This window comes from Trichosurus vulpecula, chromosome 1, assembly GCF_011100635.1.
Source record: "Trichosurus vulpecula isolate mTriVul1 chromosome 1, mTriVul1.pri, whole genome shotgun sequence".
Taxonomy (NCBI): domain Eukaryota; kingdom Metazoa; phylum Chordata; class Mammalia; order Diprotodontia; family Phalangeridae; genus Trichosurus; species Trichosurus vulpecula.
Genome location: NC_050573.1, coordinates 442106920 through 442127095, shown reverse-complemented (window position 1 = coordinate 442127095; position 20176 = coordinate 442106920). Strand labels below are relative to the sequence as shown.

Here is a 20176-nt window from a genome sequence, read left to right as displayed (position 1 = left end):
GGAACACAGTAGATAGAGAGTCTAGCCCGGAGTCAGGAAGACCTGAGTTCAAAGCCAGCTTTGGACAATTCCTAGCTTAGTGACCCGGGGCAAGTCACTTAATCAGTTTCCTCATCTGTAAAGTGGTGATAATACTAGCATGTACCTCCCAAGGCTGTTGTGATGATCTAATGAGATAGTGATTGTAAAGCACAGTGCCTGGCACAGAGTAAGCGCTATATAAATGTTACCTATTATTATTGCTCTCCCTCATGCACTGTGAAATCCAACCAAATTGGACTATTCACCTATTCCTTGTGTAATCTATGTTTGAAACATGGAATATTTTGCATAAGATTCTCCTAACTGGTTGAGAGAATGATGATGACACTGAGAGCCTTCGTGAGGGGAGGAGTTAACGCGGGAATTACAGAGAATAGAGACTCTCCTTTCCTTCTTTGAGAGGGAGATTTATGAGGTTGGAGACTCTTGCTGGGACCAGCTCCAAGGAGGAGAAAGACAAGACTCTCTTGCAGAACACAGAAGGGAAGCTGATGCCTTAACACGTCCCTGATTCCAGCTCACCTCCCTAGAGACTTCGGGAAATTTCTCCTCGGGTGAAATCAGGGCCTCTCTTCTGGTTGAGCAAGGATGGAGAATGTCTCTTTTCTCCCAGGCTCTGCCCCTCTCCCAGGTAGGTATGAGTCATCATTCTCTCTGCCAATTAGGAGTCATGGAAAATGCTCCAGGCTAGAAACTGTGGTTACACACTACTCCATCACCTTCCATCTTTGAGCCTTTACATAGGCTGTCCCCCAGAACTAGAATGCACTCTATTTTCACCTCCTCTTCCTCAGATAAATTCCTTCAAAGCTCAGCTTCAGAACCATCTCCTGTATGAGGCTTTTCCTGATCTGCTCTTAGTGTCTCTTCCAATTATTTTATGTATAGTTCGTCTTTACTTATGTAATGCTTTGAACACACCCAGATCACCTAACATGGAGACACCCACATGGGAGACACTGGGGACCTGCTTCTGGGAAGACATATCCTGTATTTGTCTATCATGTGGGTGGAGGGTGCCTCTTTCCCATTGGGCTGCCTGGCTGGAATGGACTGAGTCTTTAAAACTACTAGATTGGAACAGTCTCTTTCCTATTTTTAGCAGCATCCAGAGAGGAGGAAAATCCTGTTTAACTTTGGCATAAGCACCATGAATGAAGCTAGCTACCTTTCCCTCTCTTCCAAACCCACTTTAGGTACTGTGGCCCTGAGAAATCGGCTTAGCATTCTACTCTGTTTTATTTGTCTTTTCAGTTTAAGATGCGAGGGTGGAATCCCGACTGGACCCAGACTGGAGTCAGGGCATCTTTTAATTCAGGATTCTAAGCTGGAGGCTGCAGCCCGGGATGGAAGCCCTGAGAATCCAGAGTGCCAGAGATCCCAGCCCAAAGGTGTCTTTGAGCTTGAAACTTTGATGAACTTGAAACTTTGGACTTAAAACTCAGTTAAGCTGTGAACCTATTCTCTCCATCCCTAGAGATGGAGGTGGTGTAGGAGGGTATTATGCCTCCAGGTGCTGGAGGGGATGTTTGTGTAGTGATTTTCACCACAGCTTTGAAATAAATATTCCTTGGTAAAAGCTAATCTGTTAAGTTGTTAAATTTAACTGGTCTTGAGGAACTCCTAAAACTGGGGGAACATCATTGGTGGGGAATGGAGCCAGCAGCAGAGAGAACAGACACCCCCTAAGTCTCCTTAGGGGTATTGGAGAGTCTTGGGAAGGGGTAAAATGTAATACACCTGACAATGGAGGCAGTGGCAAACCAGACAATTAAATCTGCATATGTTGTTTTCCCTCATAAAGTGTATATTCTTGGAAGAGATGGACTCTCTAATTTTTGTTTTCGTATCTGAACACATAGCACAGTGGGAAAACCTTGATGAAGGATGTAGCCCCTCAGTTGGACCTTGAGGAAGGAGTCAGAGATGGGGAAGGAAGACAGTTTAAGCCAGCATGACAAAGGGTTCTATATAGTTCTATTTGGCTGTAATACAGAGTAGGTAAATGGGAATAGTATGAGATAAGGCTGGAAAGGTAGGCTAGGAACAAATTATGGAGGAAATCGAATGCCGGGATAAGGAGTTTATACTTTATTTAATGGGGAGCCACAGGAGCATTTGGAAAAGAATGGTGTGATCAGAGCAGAAGATTACATGAGCAATGGTGTGAAAGATGGAGTCAAGAAGAGTCAAGAAAAGCCAACAATTGTTAGAGGGTATTCTGCAGTAGATTAGACTTGGGCTGCTCCATTGGTTCAGACTTAAAAGATACTTCTAGGACGAAGAACCTTTAACAAAAGAAAATTTATTCAACAGTAGCATTGAAAGGAAATTCAACAAAACCAAAGCATTGGCTCATTGATACAAACGCTGGGTATAAGTCCCTTCCTTCCTGTATTTGCTGGTACCCCCAGTCAGCAGGGTGTGTTGATGCTTATGATTGTGGGACGTCTAGCAAGCCTGAGATGCCCCAACTGCTGCATAGGGAAGCTGTGTCTGTCCTTCTAGCCTTAGTCCTCTGGATCAATTAAATCTTATTGCCTTTTCAGGGCAAAACTAGCCTATGTGGCACAGCCTTTCCAGTCTTCTTAGGCCACACGTGGTAAATTTCTAGTTGTGTAATGAGATCAGATTAGTAGCAGATATTGCTTCTACCCCAGAAGGCTATTTCAATAGTCTGGAAAAGAAGAGGTGAAGGCCTGAAGCAGGGTGGTTGAAGTATGAGAATTAAAAAGGCAGACTGGATCTGAGATCTATTGACAATGTAGAATCAATAGGACTTGGCCACTAACTAGATGTGGGGTGAAGTGGGCTAAGGGGAAAAGTAGAGTCCGAGTTACCAGGAAGATGATTGTGTTATCAGAGAGGGAGAAGTAGATTTTGTGGGAGAAGATACTGAATTCAGTTTTGGATAGGTTTAATTTAAGGTGTTGGCAAACTACCCAAATAGTGATATCCAGCCTGCGGTTGTAAACATTGGACTCAAGAAAAAACTGGGGATGGGCTACAGAGTTGAGTCACTTACATAAAAGTGATCAAATGAATTCACAGAAATGCATGAGAGTGCAGAGAAAAGGACCAAGGAGAGAACCCTCACCTGGGGGAGTTTTGCAAAATTGTTTATGTGCTGTCTCATTTGATCTGTACAACAACCCTGGGAAGTAGGTGCTATTAGAATCACCATTTTACATAGGAGGAAACTGAAGTTAAGTGACTTGCCCAGGGTCACACAGCCAGTACATGTCTGAGACAGGATCTGAACTCATGTCTTCCTGATGTCAAGTCCAATTCTCTACCCACTGCATAACCTAGCTACCTCCCTAAACACTGCAAAGAGTTCCAGGAGTAGCAGGACAAAAAAAGTCACAGGACTTTTTCTTTTCTTTAAGAAGGTCATTAGGGACGTAGGATAGAACAGTTTCAGTAGAGTGGCAGCTGTTTCTATAGAGTAGCTAACTTGATTCAATCCAGTTGTAGTCAGAAGCAAGCTGGCAACAGCACACATTTGCATGTGACTCAGTCTCTACAGCAGGCACCCAGCAAACTGGGTCTGAAGCTCTGGCTCATGCATTTGCCATGTGACAGAGGGCACGCAGGAAGAGCATGAAGGCTGGGTTCACAGGATTTGTACCTTACCTCTTTGACCACTCTTACCTATCTGCCTGACCATGAGGAAAGTCAGTGCTGGCTCAAGGGGCTCTGATTTCCCTAACATTATTTTAAGTAAGATGAGGCCAGTGGCATTTGGGGAAGGCAGGAATCCACTGACAACAGCTGGGTGTGCTCTTGCTCTAGTCAACTGAACTCAACTTAATTAAAATTTGTTAAATGCTCACTCAGTACAAAACCAGCTTCTCTCCTTGTGTATATTGTTGTTGTTAGTGGAAAACCCCATTTGGGGTTTTGGGGTCTTGGCAAAGATACTGGAGTGGTTTGCCATTTCCTTCTCCAGCTCCTTTTACAGATGAGAAAACTGAGGCAAACAAGGTTAAGTGACTTGCCCAAGGTCACACAGCTAGTAAATGTCTGAGGCTGGATTTGAACTCAGGAAGAGTTCTCTATCCACTTTACCACTTAGTACCATTTTGTGTGGCAGTGACCCTGTCTCCCAAGGCATCTGCTACTTTCCCAGGATCACTAAAGCATAAACACCAGGGTTGATTTGGAATCAGGGCAGCCTTTCCAGGAGCTTCTGAGTGATGCAAGGAAAGAATTGGAGCTAGAGTCAGAGGACCTGGGTTCAAATCCTATCTCTGCCACAATATGATCTTGGGTAATTCCACATTCATTAAGTCATTTCATACACACTCATTCCCTCAGCTTTAATTAAATCCTCATCTGTAAATTGAGCATCAGATTAGATATCCTCTGAGGTAAGAGAAGAGGTGGTAGGGGGCCTTCTATGTCTAGACAGCTCTGTACCCCCCTTTCTTTCCCTACCCCACCACCCCCAAATATAGCTGCTTGGCTAGCAGCCACCAAAATGATTCCCAAGGTCAGATGAGAACCGATTCATTAGTTAATGTTTTTCCAAAGTGATTTGCAGAAATAGTGTCATATCAATCATTATTATGGAGTACTAACAGTAAAGATTTCACTATCCCCCATGTGCTAATATACATTTAAAAAGAAATTTAAAATATAGCCTGCATCTATAGGACCTTTAAATTTTGATAAAGAGATAGTCAAACAGTTGTTTCCCTGATGTGGGCCTCTGCTCATTAGGACCTAAATTAGAGTGAGCTAGTTAAATGAAATCTTTTGATTTACCCATTCCTTTTTTTTTTAACAAGTTATCAAACCTATGGAAAATTAATTGCTATCAGCTGCCTCAAACCAATTATGGAAATCTTTGAACATATGAATCAAGTGTAAGGCATGACCACTTCAAACTGTAGAAGGCAAGCCTTACAAGTTTTCCATATTTAGGAGCAGAGAGGGGAGGGAAGGGAACAGTGTTTGCTTTTATTTACATCTCATACATTTCAAAGCAAATCCTCAAATAGAATTTATGGATTTTCTTTTAAAAATTCATTTAGAAACAAAAAGATTATTTGCTGAGACTGAAAATATTTCCCAGGTGAAATAGTATTTGCAAAAAGCACTTAGAAGTAAAGGAATGTAAAAGAATAAATATTTTGCATATGATGGGCTGGCCTAAGGCAAAATAGTGAAGTTTGTCTCATTGTTGAATAGCTGAATGAATGCTACTCTCTCTAACTTCTGCATTTTTATCAATTACGTTGTTGTTGTTGTTCATTCATTTCAGTCTAACTCTTCATGACCCCATGTGGAGTTTTCTTGACAAAGAAGACTGGAGTGGTCTGCTATTTCCTTCTCCAGCTCATTTTACAGATGAGAAAACTAAGGCAAAGAAGGTTAAGTGACTTGCCCAGGGTCACACAAGCTAGGAAGTGTCTGAGGGTCGGATTTGAACTCAGGTCTTCCTGACTCTGGGCCCAGTACTCTATCCACTGTGCCACTTAGCTGCCCATATCAAGGGTGTCCCCATCATTTTATTCACCCAGTTTTACCACCGCAGAGTTATCCTCAACTTTTTACTTTCCCTCACCTGCCCCAACACCAATCTGTTGCCAGTTCTTGTTGATTCTACCTCTATACCATCTCTCCCATCTTTTCCCTTCTCTCCACTCACATGGAGAGTTCAGTTCAGTTCCTTTAATACAACAGCCTCCTAATCAGTCTCTCTGCCTTTATTCTGCCTCTTCTCTGGTCCATGTTTCACACAGCTACCAAGCTGAATTTCTAAAGCAGAGGTCTATGTCATTCACCTGCACATGAATCTTTAGTGGTTCCCTATTGCCTCTAAAATAAAACACGTCTCTTCTTTTTGGCCTTTAAAAAGCTCTTCACAGTATGGCTCTAGTCCATCTTTCCAGACTGATTTGAAACTCCCCCCTCATGTGCTTTACATGACAGCCAAAGAGGTTGTTCCCCACACATGACTTTCCATCTCCCTCTTGCTCCGGCTCTCCTCCATGGTCTCTTCATTTCTACCTCTTGGAACACCTTGTTCCATTCAAGGCTCAGCTCAATTGTCCATGACCTTTCTCTCTCTTGCCTCCAATGTATGCATTTGTATTTCTATATATTTTGTATTTATGACATGCTGTTCCCCATCCACCCCCAGGAGAATGTAAGCTCCTTGGGGGCAGGGAATATTTTATTTTTGTCTCTGTATTTCTATCTCCTAGCACAGTGCTGAATTGGATTTTCCTTTACTTTCAGTTGCCCCTCCCCCACCTTCCCCCTTGTTACGTTTCTTCCCTGACAAGAGAAAATGTGCTAGGTAACCAATGCTCATTGCTGAATGGTCTTTCCTTAGTCCTCATCCTACCTTACCTCTCTGCAGTTTTTGACAGGGTAAATCACACCCTTCTTTTGGATGTTCACTACTTCTTTGGTTTCCATGATATTGCTATTGCCTGGTTCTCCTCCTATTTATCTGACCATTCCTCTTAGTCTCCTTTGCCAGATCATTATCCATTTGCCCTCCTTGAGCCAAGGGCTTCCCGTAAGGCTCCATTCCTCTCCCTAGACTCTCTCTCCTTTGGTGATCTCCTCAGCTCCCAAGGATTCAATGATCATTCAGAGGAAATTGACTCCCAAGCCTATTTGGCTAGCCCTACCCATTGTCCTGACTGCCAGTCCTAAAACATCAATTGTCTTCTGGACATCTCCACCTGGATATCCAACTGGCAATCAACTCACTTTCACGCTGCCCCGTTTGCTCTCCCTAACTTCTCCAAACTTCCTATTTCATCAGTACTTTGAAGGATATCATCTTCAGTATGAGTACTTCTTCCCCTCAGTGCTTAAAGGGCCCCCTTCTATCTTCTGAGATTTCTCTTTCCATGTCCTTCCATAAATCCTGCACAAAGGACATACCAACATGCTGCAGGCCTCCCTCTGAACCCTTTTATATTTTTTTTTATTTTTTTTTAAATGCAATTTATTTATTTAACATATTTGGTTTTCAACATTGATTTTCACAACAGTTTTAATTACAAATTTTCTCCCCATTTCTGCCCTCCCCCCCCACTCCAAGATGGCTTATATTCTGGTTGCCCTGTTCCCCAGTCAGCCCTCCCCTCTATCACCCCCCTCCCCTCTCATCCCCTTTTCCCTTCCTTTCTTGTAGGGCAAGATAAATTTCTACGCCCCATTGCCTGTGTATCTTATTTTTTAGTTGCATACAAAAACTTTTTTTGTTTTTGAACATCTGATTTTAAAACTTTGAGTTCCAAATTCCCTTCCCTCTTCCCTTCCCACCCACCCTCCCTAAGAAGTTGAGCAATTCAACCTAGGCCACATGTGTATTATTATGTATAACCCTTCCACAATACTCATGTTGTGAAAGGCTAACTACATTTTGCTCCTTCCCAACCCATCCCGCTTTATTGAATTTTCTCCCTTGACCCTGTCCCCTTTCCAAAGTGTTTGTTTTGACTACCTCCACCCCCATCTGCCCTCCCCTCCATCATCCCCCCCCCTTTTATTTTTTTTTATCTTCCTCCCTCTTCTTTCCTGTGGGGTAAGATACCCAACTGAGTATGTATGGTATTCCCCCTCAGGCCAAATCTGATGAGAGCAAGGTTCACTCATTCCCCCCTCACCTGCCCTCTCCCCTCCTCCCATAGAACTGCTTCCTCTTGCCACCTTTATGCGAGATAATCCACCCCATTCTATCTCTCCCTATCTCCCTCTCTCAGTATGTTACTCTCTCATCCCTTAATTTCATTTTATTTCTTTTAGCTATCTTCCCTTCATCCTCAACTCACCCTGTGTCTGCTCTCTCTCTTTTACATATATATATATATATGCACATACATACACATACATACATATACACATAGATACATACATACATACACATTCACTTATATATATACATAAACATATATATATATATATGCATATTCCCTTCAACTACCCTAATACTGAGGTCTCATGAATCATACTCATCATCTTTCCATGTAGGAATGTAAACAAAACAGTTCAACTTTAGTAAGTCCCTTGCAATATCCGTTTCTTGATTACCTTTTCATGCTTCTCTTGATTCTTGTGTTTGAAAGTCAAATTTTCTATTCAGTTCTGGTCTTTTCACTGAGAAAGCTTGAAAGTCCTCTATTTTATTGAAAATCCATATTTTGTCTTGGAACATGATACTCAGTTTTGCTGGGTAGGTGATTCTAGGTTTTAATCCTAGCTCCATTGACCTCCGGAATATCGCATTCCAAGCCCTTCGATCTCTTAATGTAGAAGCTGCCAGATCTTGGGTTATTCTGATTGGGTTTCCACAATACTCAAATTGTTTCTTTCTGGCTGCTTGTAGTATTTTCTCCTTGATCTGGGAGCTCTGGAATTTGGCAACAATATTCCTAGGAGATTTCTTTTTGGGATCTATTTGAGGAGGCGATCGATGGATTCTTTCAATTTCTATTTTGCCCTGTGGCTCTAGAATATCAGAGCAGTTCTCCTTGATAATTTCCTGAAAGATGGTATCTAGGCTCTTTTTTTGATCATGGCTTTCAGGTAGTCCAATAATTTTTAAATTATCTCTCTTGGATCTATTTTCCAGGTCAGTGGTTTTTCCAAGGAGATATTTCACATTGTCTTCCATTTTTTCATTCCTCTGGTTCTGTTTTATAATATCCTGATTTCTCATAAAGTCACTAGCTTCCACTTGCTCCAATCTAATTTTTAAAGTAGTATTTTCTTCAGTGGTCTTTTGGACCTCCTTTTCCATTTGGCTAATTCTGCCTTTCAAGGCATTCTTCTCCTCATTGGCTTTTTGGAGCTCTTTTGCCATTTGAGTTAGTCTATTTTTTAAGGTGTTGTTTTCTTCAGTGTATTTTTCAGTATTTTTTGGGGGTCTCCTTTAGCAAGTCATTGACTTGTTTTTCATGGTTTTCTCGCATCCTTCTTATTTCTCTTCCCAATTTTTCCTCTACTTCTCTAACTTGCTTTTCCAAATCCTTTTTGAGTTCTTCTATGGCCTGGGGCCAGTTCATGTTTTTCTTGGAGGCTTTGGTTGTAGGCTCTATGACTTTGTTGTCTTCTTTAGGCTGTATGTTTTGGTCTTCTTTGTCACCAAAGAAAGAATCCAAAGTCTGAGACTGAATCTGGGCGCGTTTTCGCTGCCTGGCCATATTCCCAACCAACTAACTTGACTCTTGAGTTTTTCAGTGGAGTATGACTGCTTGTAGATTACAGAGTTCTATGTTCCACGTTTGGGGGGGAGGTGCCAGCTCTGTCAGAGCCGCACTCCTCCTTCCCCAAGGACCCCCAGTCCAGGCTGGGCTCAGATCTTCGGCAGGCTGTGCACCCCTGCTCTGATCCGCCACTTAATTCCTCCCACCAGGTGGGCCTGGAGCCGGAAGTAACAACAGCTGTAGCTGCCCCACCTCCGCTGCCCCCGGGGCTGGAAGCCGAACCGGGAACTCCTTCCACTCCCGCAGCTTTTCCCACTAACCTTCTCCACAGTCTTTGGTGTTTGTGGGTCGAGGGGTCTGGTAACTGCCGCAGCTCACATATTCAGGGAGCTAGGGCCCCCTCCCCCCGGCTTCTGGTCTGGATCGTCCACGCCACTCAGGCTGGGCTCTGCTCCACTCCGTTCCCAGCTCCCAGCTCCCAGCTCCCAGCTCCGTGTGGAATAGAGCTCACCCAGAGACCATCCGGGCTGTCCTGGGCTGGAGCCCTGCTTCCCTCTGCTGTTCTGTGGGTTCTGCCGTTCTAGAATTGGTTCAGAGCCATTTTTATAGGTTTTTGGAGGGACTCGGGTATGGAGCTCACTGTAGTCCGTGCTTACCAGCCGCCATCTTGGCTCCGCCCTTGAACCCTTTTATATTTTGCAGTAGTTTAATACAACAATTATTTTAGTTATCTCTCTATGACCAGCTCATTTCCTTTTCTGGTATTCCCTCAATGATTTCTTTTATGTCACTATTCTGTACACACATCATCCTTGGGAATATAATGAAACCCACTTAGACTCACAATCACTGTCCTTTAGGCCACATGCAATTTAGATTCTCCTGAGATCTAAAAATCATGGTGTCCCATTCCATGATTCAGAGCCATATAAAATCCCAGGCTGGTGTTTTTTTTTTAAGAAAGTATTTTTGGAGGACAAGAAGTAGTTTGAGATGACTAAAATTGATAATAATTTCTGAAATGTAATTTTTCGTTTGGATCAAGCTCTTTATCCATTTGCAATGTCTATCCAAGATCTATGTGACAGACTAACTCAATTAGGCTGCTTTACTGGCATCTCCACTCTACTTTTGGGAGAAACCTACTATACAGAAAAATCCTACCTTCATTAAGAGAGCACTTCTTCTTATGAATATTAAATGAAAGGGGAAATAGGATGATCTATGGACCCACCTTATTCCACGCATACTTCCAGGTCACAGAGATGTTACTTCCTAAGACTGCCTTGATCCAGGTGATTGGGTTTTTATAAATCTCACCATTTTTTGCCTTGATTTTACCATTCAATAAGATACTGGCTTTGTAGATGGCATCCTAAAATGAAAATTTTGAAAAAGAGAAAAAATTAAGGTGATTTCCTTTAAGCATAAGCGGCATTAGGAGAATCTGAACAAAACTCAAATGACTGTAGATAATTTAAGCCAAAATTTGAATTACTAAAGCTAATTTGATGGAACTTAGAAAATCTCTAAGTTTCATAATCAGCACTCTCATCCTATAAATAAGTTGATTTTAAGACAATAATAGCAAATTACCTCAAATGAGGGAGGATGACATAGGTTTTCATTTAGTTCTTTTGTTCAAACATTTTCAGTTATGTCTAACTCTCTGTGACCCCATTTGGGTTTTTTTTTGGCCAAAGATACTGGATTGGTTTGCCATTCTTCAGCTCATATTACAGATAAGGAAACTGAGGCAGGCAGGATTAAATGACTTGCCCAGAGTCACACAGCTAGTGAGTGTCACATTTGAATTCAGGAAGATGAATCTTCCTATTTCCAAATGCTCTGTCTACTTCATCACCTAGCTGCCCTTGTCATTTAGTATTAAGTTCCTATTAACTTAGAGATAATTCCTATTATTCCTAGGGGTCTCCTTCAGCACTTCCCTTACCTTTTTCCTAAAACCTAGTCTTTAGGTCTAACCTCAAACAGAAACTTCACAAATCTCTTAGTAGGACAATACCAAAGTAAAGTTACATAGCTGTTTGCATGTTGTCTCTTCATTTAGACTGTGAGCTCCTTGAGAGCAGGGACTATTTTGTGCCTTTCTTTGTATTCCCAATGCTTAGCCCAGTGCCTGGCACATAGTAGGTGCTTATTAATGTTTATTGACTTGAGCAATAGGTAGGAAGTGACCTAGACAAACAAAAGTCACTTCACATTCCAATGAGAATTATCAACCTAAAAGTATTAACACACAAAGGCAAGTGATGTGAAAAACAATACTTTATTTCAAAAATATCCTTTGTGTATATATTCATACCCAATTTCACTGGCAATCAGAACTCCCAAGGGAGGACACTCTCTCTACCAATATAGATAGGCACCTATTCTATTATGTCATTGAATCATAAATCTAGAGTTGGAAAGGAAATCAAAGACCATCACTCTAGTCAAACCTCATTTTACAGATGAGGAAAGTGAAGGTTAGAGAAATTAAATTCCTTGCCTACAAATAGTATGCATCTGAAGTAGGATTTGAATGCCAGTTTTCTGACTCCAGAGGAATTGCTTTTTTCTACTGAACCATACATCCCCAGTTGTCTGGGGCATTGAGAAATCAAGTGACTTGCCTAAGGTCACACAATCAATATGTATCAGAAGAGGGATTTGAACCTTGGTCTTTCCAACTCTAAGGCCCTCAATCTAGTCTACCACTACTGTGTCTTTCAAAAATAACTTTTTAAAAAAAATTTCTATTTGTAGCAAAAGTACAGAAGTGTCACATCTAAAAAAGAATAAACTACTCTCCAGCTCCTAGAGCAGCTAATGGAATATGACAAGGCAATGGTACTACAGGAAGATGTGACAAGGGGAGAGAGAATCTTGACATCAAAAGCTGTTTCTGTTGGATGTTGGATTGCTTTTGCCTCCATTCTCGCTGGCCTTGTTATATGTCCTGGGTAGGAGATAGACACCGGGCTAATTCAAAATGCAGATTTCTAGACCTTTCTGGTTGACAAGTTGCCAGATATCACAGCCTTAGTTGTGATGTCAATTATCTTCAGAATATAAGTATTTTCCTACAGTGGCCTCACTGGGGTTGACTGAGATGTTCCTCAGAAGAGGCTCAAGTTGCTTGAGTTCATGGCACTGACCGAAGCCATGACTGAAGTCCTGGTATAGTGAAAAGAGGAACTAGGTTCAAGTCCTGCCACTGCTGCTTTTCTTAGAACCCAGTCTCTTCGTCTGTAAAGCAAATGAGTTGGATTAGGTGACTCTAAGGTCCCTTCTGGCTCTAAACCTGTGATTTTATGATTCTTTCCAGGTTAGAGAAGCCATAGAGATATTTCAGATATTCTGGCAAAGGTTTTCGGTGAGGGTGGAGGAAAAATCCTAGTATGAGCAATCACTAGTATGACCGAGTATGGTCTGGGATACAGCTCTTGTAACTGAAAGAGGCACCAGAAGCAATGCCTGAAGCAGAAACCAAGCTTAGTAGTCAGATTTCCTAATCTAGACCACTGTTTGGATTAGAGGAAGATGTGGGGTCCAAAGAGGAAGCCAGATCAAACCCTAAGTACAAACATATTCAGAGAGGACAGTGGGAGATGAGGTCCAGGCTTCAGGGATCAAAGGCGAGCAACTGGTTGTTATGCTAGATAAAATTTGTAAATTGTTGCATTTGCTGTACTTCTGGGTACACGTGAATTTTTAAGTTGGCCGTGTGACACTGAGACCAATCTTCCTGCCCAAACCTGGAAAGAACAGAGTTCTCCCTAAGCTAAGAGTGCTGACAAGTGGGGGAGTGTCTGTCCTCACTGTGAGAGGGGACTACGGTCTCTGAATCTCACCTCATGGTACTTTCATAGCCTGGGCTACCATGTGCTGTGACCAGCCCTAGGTTGTTATCTCCCAGGCTCCCATTTCTATGGGTCACCTCTCCCAGGGCTCCTTTTCCCATTAATTCCCACAGGAATAAAGCCCAGAAAATCTAGAGAATAGGCTGTCCCCTCTCTGGGCACAACTGTCCCTTCAGTCAGATTATCTTCTGTGCTCTTGAGCCGCCTCACTTTTCCATTCCAACTCTCTTCTGGTTCTCCTCTGCTCTTTCTCTGTCTCCTTTGCTGAATCTTCCTCTAGATCACATCCTCTAACCATATGTGTCCCTCAGGGTCTGGGCCTCTCTTCTCTTTTCTTCCTACTACTTCACTTGGTGATCTCATCAGCTCCCATGGATTTAATTACCTTTTCTATGCTGATGATCCTACCCCAACCTCTCTGCGGCATCTCTAATCTTGCATCTCCAACTGCCTTTCCGATATTTCAAACTGAATGTCCACTAGATGTCTTAAACTCAAAATGTCGAAAAACAGCATATTATCTTTTCCCTAAACTCCTTTCCCCTCCAACTTTTCCTGTTACTGCAGAAGGTAACACCATTCTCCCAGTCCCTCAGGCTCACAACCTAGGAGTCATCCTGGATTCCTCACTATATCTCACTTCCCATGCCCAATCTTTCCCCAAGGGCTGCTAATTTCGCCTTTGCAACATGTCTGTAATACTCTCTTCTTTCCTCTGATGCTGCCACCACACTAGTGCAGGCCCTTATCACTTCATGCCTGGATTACTGCAAGAACCTGCTAGTGGATCCACCTGCCTCAAATCTCTCCCCCACTCCGATGCATACTCTATTCAGCCACTAAAGTGATTTTTTTTCTAAAATAAAAGTCTAATAATGTTACCCCTATATTCAATAAACTCCAATGGCTATCACCTTCAAAGCCAAATACAAAATCCTCTACTTGGCATCTGAAGCTCTTCAAAACCTAATCCTCTCCCCATTTTTCCAGTCTTCTTATATCTTATATCCTTCTATGAATTCTTCTATCCAGTGACAATGGCTTTCTGGCTATTCCACTAACAAGACCCTCCAGGCATTTTTTCTGGCTGTTGCTCATGTTTGAAACACTCTCCTGCCTCTGATCAGTCTATCGACCTTGGTTTCCTTTAAATAATGATAATCATTTCAGATCATTTGAATCTCAATAAGGGCCAGAGCCTGAACTAATCAACCAGAAGAAGCACCTCAGCCTAACAAAAATTCCAGTCTTTGTTCTCTGAGTAAATCCAGGATGTCCCTTTCTGTGTCAACACTACAAGGCTGGAGAAGTTGACCAGAGCATTCTTCTGTTAACGACTACCAAGGACAAGGTGCCTTGACCAGATACTACCTTGAATAATGGGACTTTTTTTATCTTAATATTTTATGGACATATACTATGTTATGTCATGTTAGTGGCAAAATAAATACAGATATCCTGGATTGTAATTTCAGTTGACACTTTGTCACAACCCTCTTATCTTATTGTATTTACAACCTATTCAACTAAGGAAATTCCTTTTTCATACTATGGTTAAACATATATGGAAATCATAAAGTTGAGTGACACAGACATCCTGAATTGGGATTGTTCTAAAACATATTTAAGGCTTCTCATTTTTTTATGAGTCAAAATTTAAGTTTTGGCTCTGTGTATACATGTATCTGCTAGCTTTAAGGGAATAAAACAATATGAATTTATATATCATCTAGCCCATTTGCCTCTTTTAGCCGAACTTTCAGGTTGACAGTACCAACTAAAATGCCACCTTTTACTGGAGGCATTCCACAACCCCTTTTTAACTAGTGTTTTCCCTTTGTTAGTTATTTCTCATTTATCCTGTATATAGCTTGCTTTGTATTTGCATGTTGTCTCTCCCATGCTGTCAGCTCCTTGAGGGCAGGGACTGTCTTTTGCCTCTTTTTGTATACCCAGCACTTAATACAATGCCTGGCACATAGAAGGTGCCTAATAAATGTTTATCAATTGGCTGTCCTCCATGCCTGGAATTCTTTCTTCCCTCATCTCCACCTCCTAGTTTCCTTTAAGTCCCAACTAAAATCTCACCTTCTATAGGAAGCCTTTCCCAACCCTTCTTCATTCTGGTTCCTTTCATCTCTTAGTTATTTCTTATTTATCCTGTGTATAGTATGTTCTTACATATTTGTTTGCTGGTTGTCTCCCCCATTTGAATCTGGGCAAGTACTGTCTTTTACCTTTTATTGTATCCCTAGTGCTCACCACAGTGCAGGCACATAGTAGGCACTTAATAAATGTTTCTTGAATGAATGACTGTCCTTGGTACTTCTGACTCCTCCTCCAAATGTTTTTGCCTCAGGCAAATGAGTTCCATGTACCTGCTCTGCTTCCCATTTCCACTAAATATGATGCAAGTAGAAAGAGCACAGGCTCTGGAATGAAAGGATCCAGGTTCAGATCTCACCTCTGATTTTTACTACCAGGATGATTCCTAGGCCACACTTTTCTCATTTGTAAAAAGAAGCAGTTAGACCAGATCCCTCTGAAGCGCCTTACAGCTCTAGACCCCACCCTTACAGATTATGACCCCATGGTTCTAAATCTTCTTCAAATGGGGAGCCCCCATCACTAGTTAGCATGGATAGCTACATGATCTATAGTATTTAAAATTGGAGGAGATGCTGAAGATAATCCAGTCCAATCTTTTCTTTTTACAAATGCAGAAACTTATGTTCTGATAATTCAAGTTTTATAAGAGCCCTTAGTTTTTTTAAAGCAAAACTGTTATATTTCTATGTATCTCTACATATGTCACACACAAAAAGCCTGGCACATAAATATAGGAGACGTTAACCTAGAGAATCTCATTTTTGAGGGAGCATTTCTGCAATTAAGACTATACTGAATTCAGAGGAAACCTCCCAAAATTTGACTGCTGGAAGAGAGTAGATTCTTTGGCCACATTTCTAACAAAAGCTTTTTCTTCCTTTAACCTGGCTTTGTCTTTATGTGTATACAAAATTAAAAAAATATATATATAAAAACCAGATGCTCTCAATACCAAGCTGCTCTTTGGTTTCAAATGAGACATCTTTAGAAGATGCATTAACCTTCCCAGGCCTCTATGATACTATTTAGTGGTAAATTGGTAGTTTCCAAATCTCTATTACCAAAGATAATCTCAATGCACTGTGTTTTTGCTTCACTGGAATCCTTCCCCCTATAATATAAATGAACAGTTCTCTCCTGCAGCCCCATGAAGGGAGGTATGGCCAAAGATAATTCAGGAAGCCACCACTGGAGTTAGGATTTCACAATCTCACTATATCATGAGCTCCTCAAGGGGAAAAACTTGCTTTTGCCTTAGCACAAATCTTGGCATATAGCAGGTGCCTAATAAATGCTTACTGACTGACTGTGAGTAAGGCGATTGCTGAAAAGCTACCTAGTCAAGATTTTTGTGGGCTTCTGAAGCAATGCAACCTAAACCCCTACTGCCTGTGTGACTTCTAGGCATCAGTCCCTCCCCCTAAAAGGAGGGAGTTGGACGCAGTGACCTGTAAGGATCCTTGTAGCTCTAAATCTATGAATCTACAAGGTTTTCTGCAATGGTGGCTCAAGCTTTCCATTAGAGCTGGTCAGAAGTCTGGCTGTACAAATCAAAACCATTTCTTAAATTCCTACTGTTCGTAAAAGACTACCATGCTAGTTATTAGAGAAGTTAATGAAAAATATGAGAGGTCACTGTCTTCAAAAAGCTTACAAACTAGTTGGATAAGTAAAAGCACAATATAATAAGGTTCAACAGTAAGTAGTTTTGGAATGCAGAGGACAAAGAGGAAAGAAAAAAGAAGGCTTTTCTCCCTTCTTTTCTGGTGGGAGAGGCAAAGGGAAGGAACAAGCATTTATTAAGCACCTACTGTGTGCCAGGCACTGTGCTAAGTGTTTTATAAATATTATCTCATTTCATACTCATAATAACCCATTTTACATTTGAGGAAATTGAGGCAAAAAAGGTACAGCTAGGTGACACAGTGGATGGAGTGCCAGGCCTGGAGTCAGGAAGACTCATCTTCCTGAATTCAAATCCAGCCTTAGATATTACTTAGCTGTGTGACCCTGGGCAAGTCATTTAACCTTGTTTGCCTCAGTTTCCTCATCTGAAAAATGAGCTAGAGAAGGAAATGGAAAACCACTCCAGTGTCTTTGCCAAGAAACCCCCAAATGGGGTTTTGAAGAGTCAGACACAATTGAAAAATGACTGAACAACAAGCCAGAAAAAATGTTAAGTGACCTGCCCAGGTTCACACAGCTAATAAGTATCTGAGTCTAGATTTGAACTAGGTCAAGGCCCAGAGCTCAATCCACTGTGCCTCCTAGCTGTAGGGCACACAGCTAGTTCCAAAGTAGTGAGAAGTACTTGTAGAGAAAGAATAATTGAGTGCTAGACCTGGAGTCAGGAAGACTTCTGTTTAAATCCTCTCTTGGATACTACTAGCTATGTGACCATGGACAAATCACACTTCAATGGCCTCAATTTCCTCATTTTTAAAACAGCATCTACCTCTGGTTGTTGCAAGGAGAAGATCCCATGAGATAATGTATATGAAGCCCATTGTAAACCTTAAAAACATTTATATAAATGCCAGTCACCTATCGTTCCAAACCTTTACTCTAAGGAGAGGAAATAACAGACAAGTAAATGATGTTCCAGAACGATTTTTCATTCAGAAGTGGTAGACTCAAAATACTCCAAAGGACAATTCAGTTCTTGATATAACAGGTGGAAACCACAGTAATTAAGCATCCAAGAATACTGTGACATCTATTCAGTTACAGAACCATGGTGCCCTTACTGGTCTAAAAAAAGATAATGTGTGACCACATTAATTTTCCAATGTTGACATTGTTTTAGAGCTTAAACTCATGACAATACCTGTATTTTGAATTCCAAGACATCATTTCCTGGTTTAATTCTTCCCAGGGAAATCAGTTCTTTGATCTGCATTTTTTTTATTTTCATCTCTGCTCTGTAGTTTAAAGGTTCCTGTTTGTCATTCTGATTGGCAGATTCTGAGAAGAAATTAATTTGAGTGTTATCAACAAGAGCACCAATCGGTCCTGACTCTGTATGATTTGGTTTTATCTTAAGTAAAGCACCACGGTCTGCTCGTGCATTTCCTTGATGAGTAAGAAAAGACTGCACAAGCCATTCTGATACTGCCCTGGGTGGGTCTTGAGGAACTACCTTCTTAGCCATGTTTCCTGGTAAAAGACAACTGGTAAGAGCCGGCTGACAAACATTGCCTGGCTGATGGGTATTATTTCTGACAGTTGCGTTTGTGGTCTCTAAAACATTTAAAGTTTCAGTTATTGCGGAGGGATTTAGAGATTTGCTTCCTTTGGCTGTAATTACTGCAGTATAATTTTCTTCTTGTAAATATTCTGCTGGAGCACTGGAAGTCACCTGCTGGAGAGGGAATTTAACCCTTTGAATGCCATGGGTATAACTGCTTTCTGATGTCCTCTCTAAGGTGGGATCTCCGGGTCTTCCTTTAGAGATCAGTCCATTAAAAGAAAAACATTCACTCTCAGGGGCTTTCTCATGCGCCCCTCTCTCGCTTATACAGCTGTCCAGATTTTGATTATCCTCCTGCCTACTTTCAGTAGCACAATGTGTTTCCTGACCGCTTTCACTCCAGAGACTGGCAGGGGACCCCACAGGAACAGAAACCAAATCAGGCTGCCTTGTTTCCACAGGGGTAGAGTCGCTGCCCTTGTCATTTTCACTGGAATTCCTTGAATCAGGTGATTCTCCCCTCACACCCAGACCAGACTTGTTTCTTGTGTTCTTGTAATTTTGTATTTTCTGACTTAACTTCTTCTGCTTCTGGGCCACCATTAAAAGGCTCTTTTGTCTAGTGGCCAAGTTAGTCAGTTGTTCTCTCAGTGCTCCGTGTTTGAAAGACTCCATGGAAACCCTACAGAAAGGAAAAGGAAAGAATGCAAAGCTTCTTTAAAACAACAACACATTAACATCCTATAGATAAAACAAATGCTCTTTTGTTTCCAATTAGCATTTTCAGTCCTTTTCCAGGTGTGTCTGACTCTTTGTGACCCCAATTGGGGTTTTCTTGGCAAAGATACTGGAGAGGTTTTCCATTTCCTTCTCCAGCTCATTCGACAAATGAGGAAACTGAGGCAAACAGCTTGCTAGGCACCTCTGCTTGTATGTCCCAAAGGCATTTGTTAGACACCAATAATCTTTTACTTCATATTTGATGTTGGGACAAAATAAGGCCCTTGTAAGTCATTAAACAATTACCAAAAGAAGGTTTACTTTGCCCTAACACAGCACAAACATACAACAAAGATACAGTAACACTTAGCTTTTCTGGACGTGAGCCTCCCTGTCTCCATCTGCAAACACATCTGGTCAGCAGGGCAGGGTATAGTGACTCACATGGTCTTCAGAAATCTGACAAAATGGAGGGGCTCCTATTCCACACTGGTGTACTTTTTATACCCTTAAGTGACCAGGAAGCTGCATCAAAGGCAGGTGTCAATCAAGTCTGAGGGACAGTTTTGTTACTTTTTAGGGAAAACTAGTTCCCATTGCAGGAAAACAGGAGATCCTGGTCCTCTCACAGCATTTCAAATTCAACATATTCATAATAGTTCTCATCATTCCTTCCTCCCTCCCCCAAAACCCAGCCCACATCTCTTCCTAACTTCCCTGTTTCTATAGAACACATCATTCTTCCAGTTTTCCAGGCTTGCAATCTCAAAGCCACTCTGGACTCCTCCCCTTTTACCCTTCTTGTCCAATCAGTTCCCAAATTTATCAATTCTACATTAACAATACCTTTCATAACCCAACCTTTCCTTTCTACCCTTATTGACAATACCCACAATTCATGTCCTTATAACCTCTTCTGGACTGTTGTAATTGCTAATTACCTGGTCTCTTTGTCTCTAGGCCCTCTCCTCTCCTATCTATCACCCACACAAATTGTTATACCAAAGCACAGGTCTAATAATGTCACTCCACTTGTTCAAGAACCTTCAGTGGGTACTTATTGGCTCTAAGAT

At 41.5% G+C, this 20176-nt stretch overlaps 1 protein-coding gene across 1 annotated transcript in view; it reads right to left on the bottom strand.

Annotated features, from left to right (window-relative positions):
- The window catches only part of ANKRD31 (ankyrin repeat domain 31), a 175817-nt gene that overhangs the window by 29719 nt on the left and 125922 nt on the right, over positions 1-20176 (bottom strand). Inside the window, exons 19-20 of the mRNA XM_036747141.1 lie at positions 18021-19065; positions 10453-10593 (exon numbers count right to left, since the gene is read on the bottom strand). Of these exons, the coding sequence (XP_036603036.1) occupies positions 10453-10593; positions 18021-19065 (1186 nt within the window). The remainder of the gene's footprint in view (positions 1-10452; positions 10594-18020; positions 19066-20176) is intronic.